This window comes from Nilaparvata lugens, chromosome 7 (assembly GCF_014356525.2).
Source record: "Nilaparvata lugens isolate BPH chromosome 7, ASM1435652v1, whole genome shotgun sequence".
NCBI classification, from domain to species: domain Eukaryota; kingdom Metazoa; phylum Arthropoda; class Insecta; order Hemiptera; family Delphacidae; genus Nilaparvata; species Nilaparvata lugens.
The window spans coordinates 39,172,568-39,185,865 of NC_052510.1; the positions used below are offsets into that span (position 1 = coordinate 39,172,568).

Here is a 13,298-nt window from a genome sequence, read left to right on the forward strand (position 1 = left end):
TATTCAACCTTGTTATTCCACAATGGGCCTACAATGCCATGAATAGCATAGCATCTTTTCGCCAGGAAATATAAACAACAGCATGAAGACAATAAAATGTATTCCTAATATTACTATATCATGTGACCCTTTCTCTGATAAACTTATTTGCGGTCCCCTGCACCGTACCCTGACTATTTCAGGATCAATCAGAGAATATTTCTCTTCAAGTCTCTCAACATTAGCATGGATAACGCTCTGGGGAAATACCAGCTTGGCACAACATTGGACAAGCAAATAGAGTGAATTGTGTGGGTGGTTGAGTGGGGGGGGGCGGGGGTAAGTTTGCCAGCACATATCCACTTCCGCCCGACTTTGAATATATTATAAAACTCTATATTGCCTCTTGAGCGTGAAATTAAGTTTGAAAGTGAGCCAGATGAACCTATAACCGGCCCCACCTACAACAATGACTCCATCTTCAAATTAAGTTACCCATTGAAACTTATATAGTGCTTCGACTAAGACAGCTCTTTTCTGTAGCAACTTCCTTCTCATGATGTATATAATATTGGAAGAGAAGCGGGTAACAGAAACATGAAATTGGATAAAATTCGACGACCGAGAAAACCAACGTCTTCGTAGAGTAATTGGTTGAAAGCATTGATTTCCGCACCTTGACGACCGGATAATTGAACGTAATTTCACGCTACCAAGCTTAATCCACTATATATCAGAGAGAACAGCAAATGTATCATGATTTCATCTTGAGCAACAGCAATATCAGAAACGAGAGCTTCTTATTAGACAAAGATGAAATTTGAGGGTTATATACACAGAGTATTTGGAATGAACCTATATGATTTCATTACTGTACTTTTGTATCTGTGTATATGAGGAAGACGCGGTTACTTTCAGGACCACCAGGAAGATAGTACTGTTCACAGGGGGGGGGGGGGCTGCATCCTAAAGGAGGTGCGTCATTGGCATTGGGAGCACCCCTGAGAAAGAGAATCACTTATAGCCTATTTCGAGATTTTTTTCAAAGTTTAATGAGGTTTTATAATGAATCGCTTCGAAAATACTCATTTCATAAAACTCTTATTGAAAATTTCTTTAAAATGAATACTTTAAAGTTGGTTGCTATCGTACTATAAGAACATAATTCTATAGCACTCCTTTAGCATTCAACAATACAACTTCTAAACTTCTATAGCTTTTTATTATATATGTTCTACAATTCTGAGAAATCATTATTCTAATACTTGTTTTTAATCTGTTTCCTGAAAATTCAGTTACCTAATCCATTCCATCAAACGGGAAAAGAAACAAAAAATCTCTCCCGTCACAACCCGAATCACATAATATAGAAGTAGCTTAATATTATTGTTTCATTAACATCAATGTCCTCGCAAGTAGGTGATATAAAATGCATTTTAATCACAGTTTGAACCACCAAGTGAGTAGTGAGACCTAAATCAATGTATTGTAGGCCTACGGTTCGAGCAGGTGGGGGAGGAATCAATTACAGTATACTCAAGGAGGTTGACTAACATCATGGTGTAGGTAATAATTTATATCGACCTCAAGAGGTTAGACAAGTCTCCCTTCAACCTTAAACCCCTCACCCACTTCAGACCGAAATGGAATTAAATCAGAACTTACACACCTGAGATATTAGTTGGCTCACAAACACTACTTGAAATCTACGGCAGTTCACTAAATGTCACATTGACAGACATATGAATGTGTTTTCAGTACACTTTCCTCATTGATTACCACTCAGTTGATGAAATGCGTTTGATTAATGAAGGGGTTCTAGGGTTTACAGTAAAAGAGCTAATCAAAGAGCATTGACTATCGGTCTGTGAAAAGCTTGGAACAATATTCGATTTCCAAGTCTGCAACCATCGTTCTTCCGGTTGAAATGATCTTTTAATTTTTATTCCAATCATTCTATTGTTGCATTGTTGTATTTGTTATCATAACAAATTAGGAGTTGCAACAGTGAATCTTCTTTATTGCAACATACAATGAAAGTGCTTTCACAGTCATTGCAATACGATTTGAAAGCATTATTTAAATCAATATCTGTGATCTCACTTTCTTAGATATTTCTGGAAATAGTATTATACAACCTAAATTGTTCCTTAGCTCATTTCATATAATTGAATTTATAGGTTTCTTTTTCAAAGAATTAGTTTATCCTATGCTCGTTTAATTTCTATACTTATGTATGGACAATGACAGTGATGATGATGATTGATTCATGCTTAGTAAGAGGGATTACTAAGACTTTGAGTATTGAGGTATAATACGAGTGTCCTACTTCATGAATCATTGAGCTTCGTGTTACAGAAGATTAGACCTGAACATAAGAGTGATTTCCGAACATTCTCACAACTTGTTTGCTTGTCTCCACCATCGAAACCTATATCTGACCTTGGCTACTTCAATGTTGCTTGGATACTGTTCATTTACATAAACTATGGTGCAAAGATTTACACTGCTCCAAATGAAAATAGAATGATCTCAACGTTCAAGCAATCTGGCAAACGATTATTGTTTGGCTACTTTACTGTGGTTGATCTTAATTTTCTCAAATTTCTGGGAATTGATACACTCATAGGATATTATTCTCGATATGAAAATACAAGCTCAAGTAGAATATTATTCAAGTAATTTTGATGTCTCGAATTGATATTATCAAGTAATAAAATGTAGATTAGTACTCATTAATTTTTGATCTGTGATTTACTACAGTCCTCTCAAGCGGATCTAACTCCATGTTATTGCATTTGAAATGTTGCAAATTTCTCACTACTCCCTGTCTCTCTCAAAACTTTATGAGTTTACAAGCAATGTTTCACAGCTCTTTAGCAGCTACTAATCCTTCAAGACAATATCATGGATAAGTCCCCGTTTATTGAAACAACGATAATATAAACTGACTAAACAATCAAACTTGGTCCTTTTCTCCAAGTTTAAGAAGTAATTGCTCCTATAAAATTCACTTCCTCTGCCTGATATGGAAGAAAATGCAGTTCACAGTATTCCAACTTTATCATCAAATCGGGAATTGCAAATTCAATTTTTCGTTGATGCCTTTTTCAGCTTGCTGGGTCACGTTTTGGGACTGATAACATCTTCTGCCAATGCCTCATAACTGCTTGCCGTTTGACAGTTAATATTTTACTACAGAAACTTCTCAGTAGATTGTTTGCTACACAGAGAAGCATGGAGAAATAATAAATTGGTTATCAATGTCACTTCGGTTTAGCAAAGTCACATCAGTTACCAACTCAATCATTATCAGCAGATTCATTACTGAGTGGCTCACCTTTTTATGCATTCACAAAGTATTTCTATTCCATAAAAAACAAAGATCAATTGCAAATTTTATCGTCGTTTCAGAATCCGAAGATTTCTAAGCAATACAGGAAATAGACTCTTAATAAGGCAAAAAAATTATGTATCTTCTAAATAGACTATCTAAACTTGTATCTTATTCCCTAGAGCATAATACCGGAGAGTTTTTCCCTCCCAAAAGTAGACAGGTGGTATCATCTAGAGATTTCATGAAAAGTAGCCAAATTTACTTGGAAATAGAGTACTTGGCATGATTAGCCTCTACTTGCTTACCCAATTTACTTGGAGATAAAGTCCTTGATATGCTTGTTCCTCTACTTCCAACATATATATGTCTACGTATGAACGTCTACGCATCTAAATCTATAAGATGAGAAGCCTAGTTATGTTGGAGCGAGCTTTTTGTGAACGATCATGATGAAGATGATGATGAGACGGTAATGAAGTTATAGATGAAAGAAGTAGAAAAATGCTGTGCATCACTGAACTAGGGCACTATTTTTTCTTCCGAATGGAATTATCGCTCAGAATAAACCTGTGCAAGTGCAAGAAGGATTACACTGTAATCCTTTAATGCACAATACCTATAATGTATAGGTAATTTGATGTGTATACCTATACCTATACCTAAACTAGTTGTTTAACTATTTTAAAGTTTTTTTAAATAATAAAGGGTGCTTCAAGATTTCTATATTGTTTTATCAATTTAAAAAGTAGCCCATGTGAATGAAGTGTTTTTTTTTTAATAGGAGTATTATTCTGAGAAGTTTTTGCAAACATTTCAGAACGCGAAGAAGTTTGAATACTGTGTTTACTGATACATGAAATTTACTTTATATTTTATTCTTCCTCTGTCATGTAATCAATGTTATTGAACATGAAAAACACTCACAAAATGAGAAAAAAGTTTTTACATAATTAGATTATTTTCCTTCTTATATCGTGCAACACTATAGAGTCTAAATGTTTGCATCCTATCTCAATAATTGTGTGGCAAGTACTTGAAGGTGTTTCCACTTGGATAGTGTCTAGTGTCAGCATAATGTCAAGTTAAATTTTCATATCTAACCCTGGGGGAGAGAACTTTGTATTTCTCCACATAACTGCTTCATGATGAACCCAATCTCGCATTCAAAGTTCAATTTAACTACTGGGAGGTTCAATCAAACTAAACTACCATCACTCATCACTATAACTTTGATCATGTCAAAATTTAATTAAAATGTTATTTCTGAATATCAGAGGTTCTTGTTTGGTAGTCGACAACAGGACTATAATGAAGTCTAATATAGTTTACACAGAAATACACAGACTAAATTTGGTTTCAAGCTTGTTAGATTTTGTAAAGATCGATAGTATGATCCAAAATGACATCCTGAACTTGATGGAGAGAAACTAACAAATAATGAGGAGCGATTTATTCAGTTCACTAGAAATTTGTCGTCAAAATTGAATAATTGAAAAGAGATTGTTCATAGAATTAGTCATTAGCAGTCTGATGTTTGACTACCATATTCTCTCTTCCCCTTAACTGCTCCACACTCTGTCCTCATTCTCTCTCTCTCACTCTCTCTCTCTCTCACTCTCGCTCTCTCACTCTCTCTCTCTTGTAATCTACATAAATAAAGTACTCAATCAATCTCTCTCTTTCAACTTTTCGTCTTCACAATTCGTTTAATATAAAAAGCTCAAAATAGGGGCATTTATCTATCTCTCTCTCTCACACACACACTCACTCTCTCTCTCCCTCTCCCTCTAAATCTCTCTCTATCTCTCTCAATTTTGTAAAGGGTTGTGTGGCAGAGAGGACCAAGAGTCCTAACTCCGCCCTAATAAAGGCATATAATCAATCAATCTATCTAACTCTCTCTCGCCCTTCCTGTTTCTCTCACTCCACTGATGTTATTGGTGCACTGTCTGATGAATAAGTAATGAAGCAATGCAATGATACTCTCATGAATAGAGTGGTGTATATATTCAAATATACAGGCATATACTAAGATAACATATTGTGCTATCACACACGTAATAGGCTTAAACTGTGTCAGAATATTGCACAGATATTATCAGCCACAAATCAGATTGCTTTTTTCTCAGCCATCGGATTAATTAGCATGTTAGCACAAGCTGTTGTTTTCCAAGCGTATATGTGATTCTCCGGTCGCTCTCGTATGAATATTGTAATGCGATTAGCGCTGTTGATTTCAGACTTTGGAGTCATCTGGCTCTATAATTATTGATTTTTCTAAGTTTTATCATGTGTTTTAGAACAAAGGTTGAAGTTAGTATGATACAAAAAAAACATTATTGCGGTCTATATTCTTGTTTTTTGGAGGTTGATGACCTCATGGGAAATTTCAGGATATCCCGTGAGTGAATTATATGAATTTGAATTCAAGCTCAACCCATTGATCGAAAGCTTCTGCTTTTCCATGATAGAGCATCCCATTGATAAAGCAAATATTTCAAATTCTAAAAAAGATCACACATCTTGGAAGTTGTGTAGTTGTGTGTTTGAGAGTAGGGTACCTCCAAATGAATCATCAATGTTGTCGTTGTGTACCAGCGATTAGTTGAATAAAAATTATTGAAAACAGGGAATTGTTGCTTAGAAATTAATCTTATGAATAAAGAAGCTGTGGTTTGATCTACATCAATGATTTTATCTTATTCTAATCCTTATCATGCTGAGCCCAGGTATTTCAAGGAAAATAATTATACTGGGTATAGGGAAGAGTGTTGGGAGTATGGCATTAGGAAGCTCAATTGGACTGGATGAAGAATGAGGAATGTTTTCAACTCAAAGTTTCTCTGAATGGAAATGCGAAACGAAACCAATTATTTAAAGTTATTCTATTCAAAAGAACAGTCGTCTGAATTGGACGCATTTAGAAAACTCTGTGAAGTATATTCAGATACATAAGGAGATCTTGCTGGCTTTAAAGAAAGTCTATTGTCTTTCCACAAGCTGGTTTTTCTAATAGAATTTGAAAAATTTCAAATTCGAACAGCATCGGAAATGTTCGCTTATGTTATGAGACTTGATGAATATTTCACGAATAAGTCAGATTGGATACATATCCCACATTTTATTCCATAGTTGAGAAACATTCATCATAAAGACTATCCCTAGATCAATATTACTGGATAAAGTATGAGAATAGGAATAGGAATAGAACTCAAAGAATATTGAGATTTATTAGAGAATCGTGGCCGGATATGAGATTAAAAAATGCTTATTGATGCCAATAGGTAGGTTCGACTCCTACTCTCACTTCAATCGAGGATTTCGACTTCTATTCATGAAAATACTGTATTTGAGTTATAAATAAAAATTATTAGAAATCCAAGTACTTTTTTCAAATTGTTCAATCATGGCATTATATATACGAAACATGTCGTGATTGATCAATTTTAAAAGGTTACTTAGATTTCTAAATTTTATTTATATTCAAGAGTAGCCCAAAAAAATTGTTGATGTATTTGAAATGTATGATTTATGCTCATCCTATGATTTATGTCATCCTACAACTCATGTAATTATCTTATATCGTAGCTTAAGCGCGCCATTCACTATCTGATTTCTTGTTCAACTTTATTGTTGGATTCGACGTCGGACTGAGGTTGTCAAATGGAGTTCCAACACATGCGGCATACCAGGACAGCTGTGTAGTCAGAGTTGAAATGTGAGTGGGGATGTTGGACTAGCTTATGAACAACCAGTCAGAGCGTGAGTGTTGAAAGATCCGACTAGTAGTCTTGCTACTGGTCCAACATTGTTGGTCGGATAGTGAATGGATGTTTTACCGCTTGTAAAACTGCTAACACCAAAACTAAAGATTAAAAAAGCAATGTACTATTCAATGTCAATTCTCATTGTTTTCTCAATTTTCTTTTCAAATTCAATGAAATAAAATTATTGCTGATGTTTGTTTCAGAATGAACAGTTCTCAGTTTGTAGCATCAGCTGGTCTGCTTAGCTGTCTAGTTCTGTTCTCTCTCATCCACACATCTCAAAGTGCACCATTCTCTTCAGGGTGAGTGGCGGTTTGTAAAATGAAATTTGTACTAATCAAAGATTACCTTTCAACGAGCGATGTAATAGACATCTTATAGATAATACGACCTTATAATTTACGAATAGATGATATCCTATCAATGAGATTATTGGGAAATCTTTTAAAATCAAAATATGCAGATCTCAATACTCTATATATTTGAATATAAAATTACAAAAATTATTCCAATTAAACGATTTATACTGGAAGTGATGAGAAAACTGAAATATATATGTTTTCTGCCATAACAAATCATGTAGTACTGTATTATACTCTGACATGTGCTAAAAGTATCAATAAAAAATATTGATTCCACTCAAACTATATTAATCACAATGAATCAAGATTATTTTAGGTATTCATTTTTAACTGTCTGCTTGTTACCAACAAGTTTGAGTTTGCTCCTCGTTAGATTTAAAACCAACTAAATAGCTCCTCATAAAGAGACGACAATATCTTCAAGACTAAGTTAGATAAATAAAATTAACATGAAATTGTTTGACAAAATGGTACTTGTTTATGCAATGTGTGGAGTAGATACATTACATATTTTGCTAGTCTTATATTTTTGATTATCAACATCAAATTTTCCACTGTACAGTCCATGTATTCTGACACCAGTATCTGATGCCTTCAAATCATGATAGTATCAATGCGTATCAAAAAGGTATAAGAAACCAATTGAATTATTATAAAGCCTACTCGAAGCTTGTGATCTAGACAGCCTACAAAACTGAAAGTTTTAGTACAGAAATGAATAACTATTTGAGTCTCAATTGAAATTCGTGAACTGTTTTAGATCATAGCCGAGATCATTCAAAATGTAATAGAAGAAAACTTTGTACAAAGTCTACCAATTTGAAAAAAATGGATAATCAAAAATAATGGAGTAGTCAGGAATTACCCAAAACTTTACCTCACAATTTATTGTTCAATTATAGCAGTTGGGATATCCTACAAATTAACGAACTAATCTACCACAGTAGATTCTAATGACAGCATCCTCCAATCTGGAACTATAAATTCATTTACAAAGTTAATATTTGTCTTCAGACAAAACGTTTCGTACAGCGCAACAGAGAATGCACAAAATGGTTTATAAAGCATGTCACATGGAATAAATTAAGCGATCTGACGCTGTAAGCTTATATGGCGAATCCAGATTGGGCATTAAATTCGCATATGCGGAAACAACCACGCCTCAATGAACTCGGATTAATATTATTTGTGTGATTGCTCTGGCTTGGCTCTGAATATTTCCAACTCTGACCGATTTAATCCTTTAATAACTTTAGAAAATTTCAGAATCGTACAAATTTTTGTAACCTCTATTGAAGTAATGCATGATATCATTTCAGACCTCACAAACTTCCACATTGAGAAATAATATCGTATATCTGATAATCTTGTTCTGATATCTCCTGACAAAAATTATAAGAAAACTGCATATGATAATCAAAACTCATAAGACAAAGAAGATGTAAATTGGATTTATATATTTAAGATACAATATTATGAACCGAGTAATTCCAAAACATTTGAGTAGTAGCCAATTAAGAAGAACCATTAACTGAAAATAATTCATATGGAGCAGGAGGATAGCATAATTTATTTATTAATGTTGTGTATTGTATTGTATTGTAGAAATCACTGTTTGAGCATCCATCTTTCTATTTTTGAGTTTTGAATGCAATTTAAATTTGAGCCCGATGTATTTCAGACACAAAGGCTACCTTTCGGATATGGAGAGTGAGCCTGACCCAGAGCTGATGCTCGAAATCCTCACACGGCTTGGACAGACCATCATCAGAGCAAATGATCTAGAAAAGTGAGTACAGCTTCACAAATTCAATAACGCTAGATTGTCAACCATCAAATAAAGGCTACATAAATTGTCAATCCAACATGAAGTTCAAATATACTATACCTTTGCACACTATAATTTTTAATTACTGAAAAGTTCTGATTTGAATAACTTTGGAATTGTTGATATTTAACAATATCTAGGGGGAAAATATTCAACCAAACTCACAACTAGCCACAGTAGAACCAAAATTAAGGTACTTAAATGTTGTTTGCCTAATCTTTGAATGCAATTAAAAGAAAATAACAATTATAGAGTAATAGGCTATAGAATATAGGCTATAGGTTGGATATGAAATACAAGATTTTTTATTTTGTGGGGGATACGGTATACTAGTATGAATAAAAATAAACTCTCACGCATTTGTAATGATGAGATTTTTCTTCTCAATTGTGAATGAAGTAGAAATAATCCAATCTTGAAAACTCTAGATCATGTAATACATATTTTTCATCTTAAATAAGGAGCTAATCGCAATAAAAATAAAATTTACCATAATAAGTTTACTTCATCCAAGAACTAATGTTTTTGACGCTATTTGAGTCAAATTTGAATCAACCTACCTAGGCCCTATGTTGAACTCGAACAACATTAAACTATATCAATCAAAATCGGACAAAGCCTGTGAACTAGTTCTTGAAAATTTATCTGCATGGAATATTTAAGAGACTCAATAGAGTAGATAAATTGGGAATGGATAGTTGTTACAACCAACTCCCTACGAATATTCTTTCTTGAAAGTTTCAAATAATTATACTCCATGATGAGAGTACTTTACAGCCAGTTTTGATTTGTGCTCAATGATTCAAAATAATTACTCGAAACGAATTTGACATGTATTATGAAGTCCAATCGACTACAATATCTACGACAAACAAGCGAGCCGTTCCAACATATCACCCAATACTGTCAAATCAGCATTCCTCTCAATAATACGAGTAATTGTGAATGACAGTGACAGGTTTAAAATATATTGAGTTGTGAGTGTGAATGGATAACTGTAGCTTCTACTCCCTATAATCAATGCAATAGGCTATGTCATGCTCATTGAACTATTGAATTAAATGATTATCAATATTGAGTTATTCATAAGAATAAGTATGAATATAACATATTGAAGTTCCGAATTTGGCCGAGGGTCTGATTGAATAAATGATAAATTGCATTTATTCGAATGCCAATGAATACATCATATAATAACGAAATTCCAAATTAAATTTGGAATGCATTTCACTCAAGCATAATTATGTCAAATTATGCAGCTGCAGGAGTTGTTGACGAAGTTGTTGACGAATTATTATTGAATTTTTAAATAAACCATTTTTTAGGAATAGAGTAGAATAATTCCTATAATTATTATAGAATCATGAATCGTGGAATCGTGGAATTGTGGTTTCTGGGAATTCATCTCAGAGGATTAGCACTCTCTTCAGCCGACCGCTTCAACTGTACGGTAACCACTTCTGAGGTTATCTGATAAGCATTTACTTTCGTCACAAATAATAACAAAATTAAATACAATATTTGATAGTACGGTAAGTAATAGTAATTTATTCAATTCTTTACAATGCAATTCGATTATAACGGAATATTTATGAAAATAATGTGGTTGTGGACCTATGTTGCTAGCTATCATTTTCCCTTTTCAAAAATAAACACGATGCTTCAGTTGCATAGCTTTATTCCCTTCTGTCTAAACTCAGTATTTGTGACAGCAATTTATTACTATTGTACTGAATTGCAAACTGGTATCAAAGTTACAGACACCCTAATCCGGAAGTTTAATTTAATAACAACTGGGGGGCTCAACTGAGCTTAATAGCAGCTCATTCCACGAGCTATTCTCAATTAATTATGATAAGGGAGAGTGGTCAGTTAATTATTCAGTCTCTCTGGTGTTTGGAATGTATTGCTTTCATACCTATTTACAAATTCATATACAGTTCTGATAATTATTATCAACTTCTATTCATCATCACCCGTGAAAATTTCTGAGCATTCATTCACGAAGTTTCTTTCTCACCAATCATCAATACTCTAATTTTAATGGCTAATTAAATACAAAAAAAAGTTGAATAAATGATTCCAATGCAGGGATTGAGGTTCGGTTTTTAAAAAATGAATGATCCAATCAAACGTTATCCAATTTTTATTCTATATTATAGAGTGACAGAAGAAACTTGTGAGTATTCAACTCGCTCGCCTAAAACAGTGAAAGTAAGCGCAAATATGCGAACAAAATTTCCAGTACTTGGAGAAGAATAACTGAATAGCCAACTTTTTCATGCAGAGAAAGATAGGGGAATACAAGTTTCGAGTGACCTGCTCCACAATGAAAGAATGGGACATGGTATCTTCTGCATTCAGTGAATTCCAGGCTGTACCTATTGTCCTGGAGTATAGCTAAGTGGGACACTTTTTTACATCAGTTGCTTTTTATTCTCCTCAGTGACCCCTTGTAACTGTCGGCTACGTTGGCGGACACTTAAAATAACGGAGAGCTTTTCCTCAACTGAAATTTCAATGTGGAAAACATGCTCTACAACCATAAAGTGGTCAATTTCAAATGAGGTTAATTTATGTAAAGTTGGTCAACTAGTAACAGTGTTTAGTTTTTTATGTGGAATTTAAAAGATCATTTTCCATTCCCAGATAAGCATTTTCTCTGATAGGCAAAGAGATTTCTAATAAACATTTTGGTTTTGATTGCTTCAAAGTTCATGATTATTAGAAATCAATTGATTCATTCAACCTATCAATAGTTTCGTCAAAAAATTACTTTTTCATCCCCTATCAAAAGGATAAAAATGTCAATTCATTGTAGTTTCGATATCCATAACAATGTTTTTATAACAATACATCATGTAGAATATATCTCTTATCCAAAATATAATTCCAACTCCACGGAACATTGAAGCATATTTAAACGCAAAATATATTAACGTATCTCGAGTATATGGTGCAAGTTTAATAAATAATGTAGATAATATCACTCATGTACATATGTTTTTTTGCGTTTTTCACTGAATAATTACATACCGTATCACATTGAATATGACAAAACAATATCAACAAAACTCTATGTCAGTTATACCATTCCGATGTATAACTACGGTACCGTACATTAATTTTCATCTGGGGAATTTAGTGATTTTCATATATTAAAACTATTTCTATTATATTCACTTGTGTGTGGATTCTCTATGATTTTACTCATTTTCATAAGCACACTGTTTCTCTTTATGAATGGCACAAATAATGTAGGTAGATTTTTCAACACTCTATGTCTTATAATTTTCTAGTTTTAAGTTACTTGAAATGTATCATTGTACGTTCTGTATAAAACCGTACAAGTTTATATCTGATGTTTGCTTCCGAGATAATATTTATATATTTTACATAATTTATCCAATAGAGTTTCTTCTTTAGTTCAGTCTTAGTCCTTCTCCAGTGTTGCAGAGAATGTATAAGAATTTAAATTAACCCATATTTTATCCTAGCGTTACCAGCATTATGCTCACACTAAACAAGCAATGGGGAAATAATTGAAATTTTTACTACCGTAGTTGTTTGATTAAATTGGAAAGCCTAACGAATCCTCCTCATTAAAAGAGAACTGCTGTATCTCTTTAGTGATTAGTCGAGGTTGGAATCGTCCAACAGTGTGATCCTAGGTATAATCCAAGTCTACATTGTTTCATTGATCGTGGACTAGATTTTGTTGTTTCTGGATGTAATGTAATTTTATCTATACGCTATCAGTAAGGAACATTCTAGACTGAATATTCTCAAAATAGATATAGACTGAATATTCCAGGATAGATACAATAAACAATATGGTTATATTGTATAACAAGATACAATATTAAAGAAAGAAGTATTCGTAGTAATTTATAATATCATTTATCATATTTGGCTTCAACAAATCAATTTTTTATTTAGCTGTTAGGTACCTACTGTAAGACAATCCACTGCTAATGCTAGTAACCAATATATATGCCAATTTTTCCAGTATTGAATGTAAACAA

General features: G+C 33.3%; 1 protein-coding gene across 1 annotated transcript in view; it reads left to right on the forward strand.

Annotated features, from left to right (window-relative positions):
• Positions 1-13,298, forward strand: part of LOC111052788 (diuretic hormone class 2) — a 117,413-nt gene that overhangs the window by 51,259 nt on the left and 52,856 nt on the right. The window contains exons 2-3 of the mRNA XM_039432726.1: positions 7,287-7,385; positions 9,127-9,234. Coding sequence (XP_039288660.1) covers positions 7,288-7,385; positions 9,127-9,234 — 206 coding nt within the window. The 5' untranslated portion in view covers position 7,287. The remainder of the gene's footprint in view (positions 1-7,286; positions 7,386-9,126; positions 9,235-13,298) is intronic.